General features: G+C 37.3%; 1 protein-coding gene across 4 annotated transcripts in view; it reads left to right on the forward strand.

Moving 5' to 3' along the window:
- The first annotated feature begins 1,299 nt into the window (after positions 1-1,299).
- The window catches only part of LOC121310524 (zinc finger MYND domain-containing protein 11-like), a 39,026-nt gene continuing 26,892 nt past the window's right edge, over positions 1,300-13,433 (forward strand). For 3 of the 4 annotated variants that reach the window (XM_041243645.1, XM_041243646.1, XM_041243649.1), the window contains exons 1-2: positions 1,300-1,461; positions 11,350-11,485. In XM_041243645.1, the coding sequence (XP_041099579.1) occupies positions 11,355-11,485 (131 nt within the window). In that variant the 5' untranslated portion in view covers positions 1,300-1,461; positions 11,350-11,354. The remainder of the gene's footprint in view (positions 1,462-11,349; positions 11,486-13,433) is intronic. The other variant, XM_041243648.1, reaches the window with a different exon arrangement.

Consider the following 13,433-nt stretch of genomic DNA (forward strand, 5'->3'; position numbering starts at 1 on the left):
TTGAATTTCAATTTAAACAAGCCCCATGTTACTTTTGAACTTCCCACATATAATGCTAGCTTCCCCATCTATTGTAAACAATCTGGATCAGATCACTCGTGGAACCTATTTCATGACCATCACCCTTTAGAATAGCATTCAAAACTTCCAAGACCAGTCCATCGTACACCTCAGAAACCGACAGCAGAAAACTATTTCGGGAAGGTCCTTCATCACCCAGAAAGAATTACCAATGTGTTCATAAGAAACCCAAGATGGTCAAGCGAGGATAGAGACGTATGAAGAAAGCAGGACAATTGCAAGGGAATGACTGCTGAGCTTTTACTCCCCCTGTTTAAAACGTCCTTCCTAGCTTTAGTTTTATGGGCAGAAATCTTGGGTAAGATTTTTATTTTACAATTGTAATATCATTTAAAGGATTTTTGTTATACATTTGTATAGTGCTTACAGAGCCACGTAACAAAGCACAGGGTACACTGGGGTTTAAACATTTATGATAGTTCTTAACCAGTATGTTACGTTGTTGGTGAAATCTGTATACTTTCATGGATGCATTTAGTGTAATACTGTAAAACAGTTCTTACCAATGCATTTTATTATATGGGACTGGGTACGCATAGTAATGCAATAAAGTGCTGAATGACTGACAGCAGATCAATTCCAAATGTAAGACCGTGTTTGGGGGAACTTTCCAACAGGTGGCGACAAAGGGAAATCTATTTTAGGTGAGGGGCCAGAATACCTATCCCGCCCCCCTCCCCTTACTTCCATTGAGCAAGTAAGGCGGGTGTCTTTTTCTCAGTTACATGCTTGTAAAATGATTTGCTACTACCCCAGATTATTATGGGTTTTACCGTTAAATACATTGGAATATTAAAAAGGGGTAGCTAACATCTACCAAATATTACCATTTTTATTATTTATAGATATTTACAAATATGTATTTCTTGCATCTGTGAAAATAAATAAACACATTCATCTTATTTTAAGATCAGTATGGCCATGGATGCGAACACTATTATTATTATTATACAGTGGATTTACTGAGCTATAACTTGAGGTACAGTAAGTGTACACACGTTTGCAGAAGGTTAGTGCGTCTGAAGACTGCATTTTGATAAGCCTGCAGACCGTACTATATTTATTGCATGAGATGCTAAACATTTTCCTACCAACACCAGCTGTATTGCGCCTTTTTATAAGAAAAAAAAAATTCACTACTGCCAAAAAAAAAACCCGGTAAACGCTAGCAACTCTCTGCACCGCCGCTAGAGTTCTCCTCGTCTTAAATCTGTTCAGTCTGCCATCACTGTGTTTACTCTCCATAGCCCTAAACCGTGGATAGACATAATCATTTAGACACAAGGAAAACTCTTCCGGGAATACAAATGTAACACATTCACCAAACACACACGGGTTTTACAGAACCGCCAGTTACTGAAACGCGCATCCCCAACGAAGGTAAGGCTTTTGTATTGTAAATATGTGACTTGAAAATAAAACCCAGAGAAAGACGTGCTTCGGTTTTATGCGACGAGGACCTGAACATGGCGCCTGGCGTCTCTCAACTACTGAGCAAAATGTCAACGAACGACGGTTTAAAATGTATACAGTCATGGTCAGTTTTAATGGTTCTTTGGAAAACTTCGGTAGACTATCACACAAAACTAGATTTTAAACAGTCTCATGTTGCGGAATTTTTACAAGTAAACAAGTGTTGGCAATTAATCATTCGCACCATTTATTATCCTACAGTTAATAGCCATACCCCAGCTGTGTGATGTTTTCGACTGAGGCAGTACAGTATATCATGTATGTAACGCTAATATTTAACTTTAGAAGAGGACGTGCATACCCATGTGCATTTTAAAAAGATATGTTGATTCTGAATGTAAAGAAAGATTGCGGAAGTGGCCTGGAAATGGAGAGATCCACGGACATTCCTGGACACTCAATCCGGAAAACAGATCAACAAGCAGTAGGAAAGGGCGAAACAGCTGGCGTTTCATTGACTCTAGACATCATTGTTCTGTACTTTTTGGTACCTCCATTTTTACGTTACATTTTTTACACTCTGAAATCTAGGTTAATGTGGTAAATTATTTTCGTTTGTTTAACAACCGTTACATGGATTTGAATTGGTGTTGAATGCCACATAATGTAATGACACACTGAGAACTTAATTATTATTATTATTATTAATAATAATAATAATAATAATAATAATAATAATAATAAAATACACATTTTAGACGTAAATGTGCTCCTTTAGTTTAAGTGCTAGTATTGATCTTGCTAGAATATTGTAGTCCACACTACATATTCTTGAAAATGGAAACATGTATAGGCGTTATGTTGTAGATGTAGTCTTAAATCATCTGTAGCTCGCTTCTGTCTAGCTTTACTAAGGTTTTTGTTTTGGGCAGTTTTTATTTTGCATTTGTAGTTCTTACAAATGCCTAGCGTAAAGACAACAATTTAATAAACACAATGCTATGTGTAGTGTGTGGAAGCAGTAATGTAATGAAAATGGGAGTTTGTGGTTACCAGTCAACAGTTTCTCCTCCCCCTCCTGCGCCTGCTCGTAAGTGAGCACGTTGTCTGTGTTATCAGGTCAGTCACATCCACCGCGAACAATAGGATGAAGAGTCGGGGCTCCTTCTTTGGTTGGTTCTGAGGTAGTTTATAGCATATTGAAAAGTTGGTCACATTAATTGTATGCTGCAGTAGCTTTTGTTCCATTTTTCTATATGATGCACTTGTTGTTTTTTCTTTATGGTTTTGAAACAAGAACACAATCTTCACAAGAAAGACCCCTATACTTTAATGATAGCTGAGGAAACAAGGTCGTACAAAATCCAGATTGGTTTGACATCACTAACCAAACAAATTAATTGGGATATTTTGTGTAGAACTTTCCAAATATCTTAATTGCAAGTGTGCAGATTTCTGTTCCAGATTATAAACGCATTTTATACACATTAAGCATTGTCACTAGGGTCTACTGTACAGTAAATGCGATATGACATACTAATTAGGAGTCCCTGCTAAATTAATTTTAGAGCTGTGTTTTTTCTTTCTTTTTAAGATCGTATCTGAATCATAAACTGTTCCAAATGGCATTTAAAGTGAGACTGGAGATGTAAGACGATATACCTGGTCAACTATAGATAATTAATAGAACAAAAGGCTTTAGTGGAAGTTGTCTAGACTGCATTGTGTTGTGGGGAGATTACACATCTGTTCTTAAGTGATAGCTTCATGTTCTATATATATATATATATATATTACTATATATAGAATATATATATATATAACGGAAATCTTGTGATTTAATTATAAACTGATGTACACACGAATGGCATTTAGAGTAGTTTGTGTATGTTTCCCCATTTATGATAAAAAGCAAATAAATAAGTGAATACAAAGCCAAGAGGACTAATAAAATACCCAAGCAGTCACCACAGAGTACAGTACTGTACGTCTACATTATTTTATGTGCTGATCCAGTCATCCACCGTACAGCACTAAAATAATTAGATCTTGGCGAGCTACAATTTCTTATTTTAGGCAAATAATTCCCAATAAGGTTAATACAATGTTGTAAATGATCCCCTTTAATTTCAGGAAATAAAATTGCATATTTAGAAAAAAATATCTTGCATTGTCTTGGCAAGATATTTGCTCTTATTTTAGTAGTTTTAGTGATTGCTTTTGAAATAAGCTTCTTTTTGTTTATGAAAATCTTATTAAACTATCCATCTTGCCCCATTGGCAGATCATTTCTTGCACTTTTTTTTTGTTCAAATTTGAAGGTGGTGATTTTTGCAGTAGTATGTTTGTGGATGACTCTGAATCGGAGGGCTGAAGCCTTGTTTTTAAGTTAGCTAGGACAGCCTTAGTTCATGTAAAGGACATCACCCCCTGCAGCACTGTCCTGATAACCCCATGCTGGGGTGCTGGTGGAGCTCTGGCTTTGAAGGAAGTGACCAAGCCACCCAATGAGCCCCAAAACCATTTTCTGTAGGTGTTCAGAGGAGATCCAGTGTCCAAGTACTGACTAGACCCCGTCTAGCTTGTAGTTCTGAAATTCGAGGAGGGCAGTTATGACTGCAGGCTACTGTTCAGTTGACGTGGATCAAAGCTGTATCACAGAAGCTTACAGTATATTGTGTACGGATCAACTCAAGTCTAGTTCATGAAGCATTGTCCACTGTAATAGTCTTTTGTTTCTGTCGGTATATTCTCTGGTAACACTTCAAAAACCAGCCCTTCTGTACAAGTTTCTATGAGATTCAATGTACACAATGTGTTCAATGTTAACAGCATGGCTCCAGTTCGAACTGCTGATTTGTGTAATCTTAATACTAAGAGATGGATATTAACAGAGAGCATGGTCTCTCATGAATATGTTACTGCTGCAGACTGGTGGTGAGACACTTTGCTAAGGGGCATTTGAGAAGCTACTTTCTGTGTACATCTGTCACAAAGGCATTCATAAAAAAATAATAATAACAATAATAAAAAGAGCAGCATTCAGGTTTGCCAAATTGATCAACTTACTTATCTGAAAGCGTCAGTTGGTCGCCTCTAAATAGGAAATGTGGGTGTTTGTGCAGGTCATTTGGCACAGGTCCCCTTCCGTGGATAAGGCAACTCTGCTCTTAGCAGCTGGGTACCATATTTTTATGCTGCAAATGAGCAGATGTGTGATAACCAAGAGAAACACTTGAGTCACAGGTGGCTTTATTAAAACTGTTCAAGAAGGGAACGTGCACTATCCAGCTGCTTACTGTCCTCATGCTGAAACGTATCTTCTTCCCCTGTGCTGCAGCTGGGGTCCTGCGGCATGCTGCATTGTACAGCATGCTTACTCTTCAGCTCGCATTCCTGGGTGTTTGTTCATTGTGATCTGCTGCTACAGTAGAATATCCTCAGATACTCTGCACAATGGAAATGGCTGTATCAGCTGAGGCTCCCAGACTCCACTGTCAAATATATTACTTGTACTGCATACAGCAATTTTAGGTTTTAAAAACTGTATTTTTTGCTTGGGCAATGTAATAATATAATACTGTGATAATAACACTGTAGCACCACAGTCACTGTAAAGAGACTGCATTGTACAATTACAACCCAAGGGGCTGGAATTCAAGTGTATTGCATTACTGTAGGTCAAGAGAAGGCTATTAAATGTTATGCACACCTCTTTGTTAAAGAGACTTTCAGAGAATGTGTTACTGTGATACAGCACCGTTCGTTGGTCCTTCTGTTCTCAAAGTGTTTCTAGTGATTCCTTGTTTATTTTTAAAGCTGCTCTTTACTAGATCAGGGGTGTGGAACCGTCCTGGTCTGACTGTACTGTAATTTGTTATTGACGTGCGTCTCTAAAATCATGAGGTGCCAGCATTTGTAAGCAATCACCTCCTATTAAATCTGCTCTTAACCTTATCAGATTTATTTCATGTGTAATCCCACCAGTAATCAAGTAAGGCCCTGTCCACACTACATAATCGATCTCGAGAACCCTACACAGAAAGTTTTTAATTAATCCAGTTCAAAGCATCCACACTTAAGTACCGTTTCATGTTTAATCAGGCTTAATGCGTATAAATACTATTACAATAAACCGGTTACAGTTCCTAGCAGTTCAGTGGACCGTGGGATTTAATATGACATCATCCCACCATGCACTGTATTTTAGGCTTACAACCCGGTAAATATGGAGCCCATGCCGACGGAAGACATAGTGCTTCTTAGCATGAACGTTATGGCTTTGTTTCTTAAACACAAGGTACATTTTATTAAAATTTGTGTGTTTCGTTCTGAACTCTGAAGTTCTCCTTGACTGATATCATCGTTCCAGATAGTGCCTTGAGGTGGTCTCGAGTCTGGTTCTGAAGTCGTATTAAACGCTGCGTAGTGCATACGCTAACCAAGCACTTGTAAGCTAGTTTAAAGGCAACTGATACGGTTTAAAGGCACAGTGTGGACAGGGCCTTTTTAAACCTGATTCTGCTGTGATATCCCCCAATGCAGGTCATTAATCTTGTCGTGTGTCTGGGGTCATCGCAGTGCTGCACATCACTTGAACTGTTGAGCAGGAGAACTCTGTCATACTGCTGTGTGCCTCTGGGCAAAGTCACACACATGTCTACACCTGCATAGCAATACATTTCAAAATGAACACGGAGACAAAAGTATAAGGTCTAACTTTCTATATAAATCTTTATTTTGTGCATCAGCCAAAAACAAAAATAATTACCGTAATTAGCATTGGTTTCCAAAATATTACAACTGATTTGTACCATTCTAATAATTTTCGTTTAAAATTACTAAAAAGGGAAAGGCGAATATGTATAGTGTTTCAGTTATTATGTATAAATGAGCACACTCTTCAACTGTAGTGTCTAACACAATTTCAGTTTGCTGATTATTTGGGGGTTTTCAAAAACAAGTAAACAGCTGGCGTCATTTCACTCCATTACCATTTTCTTAACTTTTTTTTTTACCTTCAAATCTAACATTTCAGAAAAAATGTTTGCTTTTTTATATTAACTTATATTGCAGTACCACTTCCATTCGTATTAAAATTCAACATGTGTGTCATTAAAATAAAGAAGAAACTGGTCACTCCTGTACAGTAACAGAGTGACACACAGGCTCTGCTTTGTGATTTAGTGGGTATAACAACTATATATCGTTTTCGTCGTTTAGGCTAATTCAGAAAAAAAAAAAAAAAAAAAAAAAAAAAAAAACGTCCTTGTCATTTTTTTATTAGCACCAGTTGTAATGTTACTCAGAGTTACTAAATTTCAAGGATGTAAATTACAGGCATTTGACAGACTTCAAGTAGTCGGCTATCACTCTGTTACAGTGGAACTTTGCACTAGGAGTGTTGTGTTGAAACAGAAAATACTGTGACGAGAAGGACTTTTATTCAAAGGGGAAGGGAGAGTTTAGGGGCAGTAAGTTTGGTTATTTAATAGAGGAAATTCTTAGACAACTGGTTGCTGAGAGTGATCAGGCAGCTATTTTAAAAGCTCACTGTCTGACAGGCGTAAAATACAGTAACCACATTGTGAAGAGAAAATGAGCTTCCTTAAGATTTAAAATGCATAACTTTAGACCCAGAAAAAAAAGACTGGCACAAGAAAAACATGCATATTTTAATGCGTAGCATGGGTTCTAGGACTTGCTGCTGTGCTGTAGATACAGGTAATGTAAACAAAATCTTCTGTACCTTAACGATTCACAGTTCAATAAAGACCACAGGATGATATTCTGTAGTGTTTTCAGGTTAAGTAAATCTGTCAAACACTGGCAGCACTTCAGGATTACTGATGAACAGCATGTACAGTTTTTCTAAGCTGTGCACAGCCTCTATAATAAGAGGCGTCCTTAACATAAATGGCATTGTGACGTTTGACATTAAACTCTGAATCTGCCCGCTGCAGGGAAATAAAATGGGCGTCCCCAGTTTATTCCATGATTGGTCTGAGCAGCCAAACTTGTTCTATTATGTAAACCGAACACATATTAGAAGTCATTAACTCTATTAAAAAACAGCCGAAAACAATATTAACGGTTTTAATCTGTTTATATAGAACCTGTAGTGGTTTAAACATTTACAATGCTTTGTGGACATTCTGAGTGCGAGATCTACACTCTATTCATTTGGAAGTGTGGTGGCTGCTAATACTGTACAGCTATGGCCAGTTTTGCGTCCCCCTATAGAATCAACACATATTGCTTCATTAAAATAGAGTGAAACCTGCTAATAATGTTATGTTAACATATTGAATTACATAGTTTTCCCTTTATACTGACAAATAACAAAATGTGACATTTCAAACACTTACATGATTTACTCTACTACTGTTATGGCTTCCAGTAGACTTTTGCAGTATCATTTTGTAGTTCATATGATTACGTGATGTCAAATAAAAGATCAGAATGATGTTTATGTTTTTTTTTTAATGAAGTCTCAGTCCTAAAATTCTAGGTGATGCAACGCTTCTGGCAACAGCTCAATGCAGTAGTGATGGGCAATTCTCACTTTTACAAGTCGAGTCGATATTTGAAAATAATCCTGATTTTCGATTATCAACTATTCTAATAACATCACTCTTAGGGAGAAAAACTCACAGAAAAGGTTCCTGATTCAATGTTGTTGTTTTTTTTTTTATTATTTCTAATTAAAAACTAAAACAAAACTTTTTCAACAGCACTTTAAAACCTACAAAACATACATTATGCATTATATTGAGGTCAAGAATAATAATAATCATTAACTACAATTATTTTTATAATATTTTGTTTCAGGTTGTCATTCTTATGTTACGTTTCATTTTATAATTAGTAATTATTAAATGAAACGTAGTACATGAAACGTAGTGCTCTGATTTTGTGGATTATACTTAAGGCCCTGTGAAAATCGCAGGTGTTTTCTTAAAAATTTGCAGGAAACGCTTCTGTTAGGTCAAAATTTAAGAAGTGGAGTTTTGGATTATGGAAGTCACTGTTTTTGTTTCTTTGCAAGTAAAGCAGTCCCAGTACTGTTCTGGATTTCCGCCTTTCTCGTTCGGTGAATCCTTGAATCTAAATCAAATCAAATGCCTGTCAACAGACGAGTTTCAGTAGTGATCTACAGTAGCGTTGCAGGAAGAGCTTCCCTCCATCGCTGTGTAAACTCCTGTTAGATACTGCTTTACGTGATCTGCTCCAGACACACTTTTAACCTTTTTAGAGACATCCCTCTTCTTGTTTACAGTGTGCAGTATTTTAATTTCCTGCCCAGATTGCATATTGTCACATGACATAATCACTGCACAGCAAGTGCAGTAAATACAAATAACTGTAAAATTATTTTTACATCTTAAGAATATTGTAAAGATTGCGGTATTAGGCTAATTTCACGATTTCCGCGCATGCTGTGAAATCGCAATTTTCACAGGGCCCTAATTATACTACAATGTAACATACTTGTAGACCACATTTGCATGGTCGCGGCATCACTTTTTAATATAGAGTTGGGTTGAGTTCACGCGCCACTACAGCTTGTCTCTGTGCATTGGCTTAACCCTGCACTTCCCTCAGGCCAGCATGGTTCAGATTTACCGGATCCTCATCAAGAGTTGAATTCCCCTCCTGGGACTCTTTTGTGTTCCAAGTGCTTTACAGATTGTGATAGTGCCACCGCTCGCTAGTCAACACATTGACAGATACCAAGTACATTTACAGAATGCACCTGTGTTTTTGTTTTTGTTTTTCATAATTATTATTTTATCAAAATTCTGACTATCTACCTGTTATGTGTTGATTTTTAGCGTTGGTGAAACCAGGGTTAACATTCTAACAAACCTGGAGCCGCCATTCTCCATGACAGATTAAATTAGCATTTTATAGACACTGAATAAACTTAATGCCCTGTTAGGTCATTGCCTGTTATCTTATCAAATTGTAATGTTTAACAGTTATGTAATTTTACTTTTGGTCTATAAAGTAAACTCCATACCTTTTAAATTGTACTCATGCTGTTCTGGTACTGCAGGTACAGTATTTGTACTTCAGTACTGTCCAGTAGGATATGTGTGGGCCTCGTGCGTATCTACATGGGGTGGTACAAACCTCAGTCAAATACAAATCGGGAAGCTCTGTTGGCAATGATTTCCCGCTTTGTGAAAGGTACTAATAATGTACGTGTTTAAAAAAAAAAAAACATACCGGTGATTATGTGCTTTTTCGCTCATGGTCGGTCATGTAAACTGTAAGGTATCAGAAAAATGTTACTGCATAAAAAAAAACTAGTAGCAAATTTACCAAAATGCTACCAAATATACGTTAACCAAGCTCTATTTTCAGACCCTTGCTAGAACAAAATATCATAAAATATACCAAAAAACCAGAAGTTGAAAAATGATTTTTAAATTTTTTGTTCTACCTTTTTAGGAGGTAATTTTTTAACAATAGGTTTTTTTTTTTTTTTTTTAAATAAATTATAACATTTGAAATAAATGTACCTGGGGTAAACTAAAGGGATTTGTTTTTCAGTTTAACATGAATTATTAACACTAGTTTATTTGAATCAGCAAAACCAACTACTGGACATGGGAAACAGTAACAACTGCAATGAAATGTGAACAGCCTGCATAACACCACAAGCATTGACTAATGAAGTGTATATAAAAATGAGCTTCTGTATAAAAATAGTGTCACCGCCTCGTGTTTGTAATGCAGATCTAGTAAATGCATAAAGGAATACAATTCAATTCTAACGTGCCTCGGATATAACGCTCCCACAGCATACCCCACAATTCCCTATACCGAGTACCCCAGACAAGAGGAACTGGGGGCAGCTCAAAAAGTTTGAGAAGCACTGCACCAGGGCGCATAGGTACAAGCTACTGTGAGGGTGAACATGTGCTGTGTGACAGCACTATTTGTTCTGCTTTAATAAATGTGTAATCATGAAATATCTTGAAATACCTATTTTTAGACCGTGAAATGCTGTAGACTAAAACTTTTTTTTTCTTTTACAGAAATAAAAAAAGCATTTTTAACGATACAGGTAGATAGATCCATTTTACTTCAGGCACTGTTGCTTGTGTGTTCTATAGGACAGCAAGCCAGCACACGCTGCTTGAAACTACAGCACTGTGGACATGCCCTGACGAAGGGGAGAAGGAGTCGAGAAAGGGGTTAACAAAAAAGCTTAGTTACTTTTTAAATGTGTTTTATATGTTCTTGATGTACTGAAATGTATTGTTGGACAGCTGCTCCTGTTAAACGGAGTTCCCAGCGTATACATAGACTTGCTGGTAGAATCTACTGTGTGCTTCTTATCTGTGAGTTACCTAAAGGGGTGCAGTACTTGCTTGTGTTTTGAAAGGCATTGCCCTGCATTTTATTAGCATTGGGCCCACTGCTTCCTTGAGCATACAAGTCCCTGATTCCTGTCACACCCTATCAAGGAAATGTCTAGGCAGTGTGGGTGTGTACAGTATGTGCAGCACCCAGCAAGCATACAGCACATGGCTGTGTACCTCGGTAATAAAATGACCTTAGCCACGCACACATCAAGGAGGGGGGGAAGACACTTACTGTAAGCCCATGAAAGGTAGGGAAATGGCTTTTAAATGCTAACTTTAGCAAGTACTGTAATGGACCATATCTGTTGGTGTTAAAAGTAGATGAAGTTTAAAAGTAACTAGAATACAACAGAAAGGATTTCAGCTGGCTGGCTCTAAACACTGTTGCAATTGCTCATTGTCAATGTGGTGAGAACAGCTTTTCATCTACAGAGTAACAATGCTGGTACTATGCCTTTTCCTGTTTCTTTTGCTGCAGGTTAAATGAGTAGAGATACCATGTCACGTGTAGCAAAGAAAAGGCAGGCAGACCCCAAAGTGGTCCAGTATATATGGGCAGCCATTGAAGTCATCCGGAATCAGAAACAAATTGCAAACATGGACAGAATATCAAAGTAAGTTTTGCAATAACTACTTTTTTTCCTATACGCTTAATTTTCTCATCTCTAACAACTCATTGTGAAGGTGTTAAAATGAGGGGTTTTAATCAATTGTGACATTTTCTATCAAGGAATGAATCTGTTGATCACGCCTGTTTGCTGGTGATATGAGATTGTATTGAAAGGGAGTTACAAGTGATACCAGTGTGGCGTAACTTTGCTTTCAAAAGTGAGGCAAAACAGTTTCTTCACCTGGGACATGCAAGCAGATTATTCTATCAGAGTTACATGAAGTAATAACATTAAAAATCAACATTCATTTAATTCACTTTGGTGTTTTTAGATTGTGAAGGAGGGGGGTTTTCACAGCCGTTGAGACCATAGACACTGGGAATAGTACCGTGATTGAGAAATTTCACAATGAAAAGAAGAAAAAACAAACAGTTATTTACTACCGGGCTGTGCTTTCTCGTCTCTGCTTGAGATAACCCATAATGCATTGCGCACCAGTGCTGTCTCAGTTTCTGCTGGGTCCTAGTGGAGACCCTATAAAACTATCCGAATACATTACTGTGAAATCCAAGTTTTACTACTGCTGCAATGTGAGGGGGACAGTTCCCTGACGTTGAAAAAGTGAGGGGGGCATGGCCCCCCTGTAAATTACGCCTATGAGTAATACAAAGTATTAACATAATGCTAATTTTCTGAAAATTGTTTACTTGCATGTAATGTGATAGTTCGAAAATATTTGTTTACATGCAATTGGAAGTTCGCCAAAGTGAGTCATTTAAAATATGAACTTCTTTTTTAATTGCTGTTTTTGGTATACCGTAAGCTTTCGAGTTTCAGACTAACGAGGGTAACTTGCTGAGTGCTGTTTTATTCAGTTAACTGAAGAGAAATGCAATGTACAGAGTGCAGGTTTATTTAAGTTAACTGAAGAGAAAGAAATATGTTGAATAAAGAGAACAATCATCTTACTCGCAACTACGATGATATGATACGTGTGTAGGTCTGCCGTGAAAGGAAAGCACCGATAAGCAAATGTTGCAGCTTCCAGTCTTTTTCTTCATTCTGAGATTTTGTGAAGTATTGGGGATACCTTCCAGTTGCCCTTCCGCCATTTTTTTCAAGATTTCTTTGTCGCGTACTGTTTTTAATACCACACTCGGGTACACAAGATAAATCGATCAATTATTTTTATTTGACCAAAACCCACCTATATGATTAATAATTAATCGATGAAAACCCCCTAGTTAAAATCAATGTTCTTAGCTTCAGCCTTTGTTACTGTAGCTAACAGAATAATTCCACAAATATTACCTGTTTTACACCGCCATTAGCTGCTATAGTAGGTCTTAGGTGTGCAGATTCATGCAGGGGAATTGGTGGAGCCCTGGCCCATAGAGTAGACTGCCCTCAACTAAACCATAAACACCACTTCATCACCTATTCAATTACTGCCCTTCTGAGACATGACAAGATGAGACTGAACGATCCAGCTGTTCCAATGGAACTCATGAAAGCCACTTTGTATAACCAACTTTAAAACATGATGCAGCAGATCATTTAATTATAATACCTGGCTTTTTTGTGAGAGCCTGATGTGCGAGTTACCTTTACAAACAGGTACACAGTGTTTTTGATTAAGAGCACATTACCTTTACAAACAGGTACACAGTGTTTCTGATTAAGAGCACATTACCTTTACAAACAGGTGCACAGTGTTTCTGATTAAGAGCACATTACCTTTCCAAACAGGTGCACAGTGTTTCTGATTAAGAGCACATTACCTTTACAAACAGGTACACAGTGTTTCTGATTAAGAGCACATTACCTTTACAAACAGGTACACAGTGTTTCTGATTAAGAGCACATTACCTTTACAAACAGGTGCACAGTGTTTCTGATTAAGAGCACATTACCTTTACAAACAGGTGCACAGTGTTTCTGATTAAGAGCA

Source organism: Polyodon spathula, chromosome 3 (assembly GCF_017654505.1).
Source record: "Polyodon spathula isolate WHYD16114869_AA chromosome 3, ASM1765450v1, whole genome shotgun sequence".
Taxonomy (NCBI): domain Eukaryota; kingdom Metazoa; phylum Chordata; class Actinopteri; order Acipenseriformes; family Polyodontidae; genus Polyodon; species Polyodon spathula.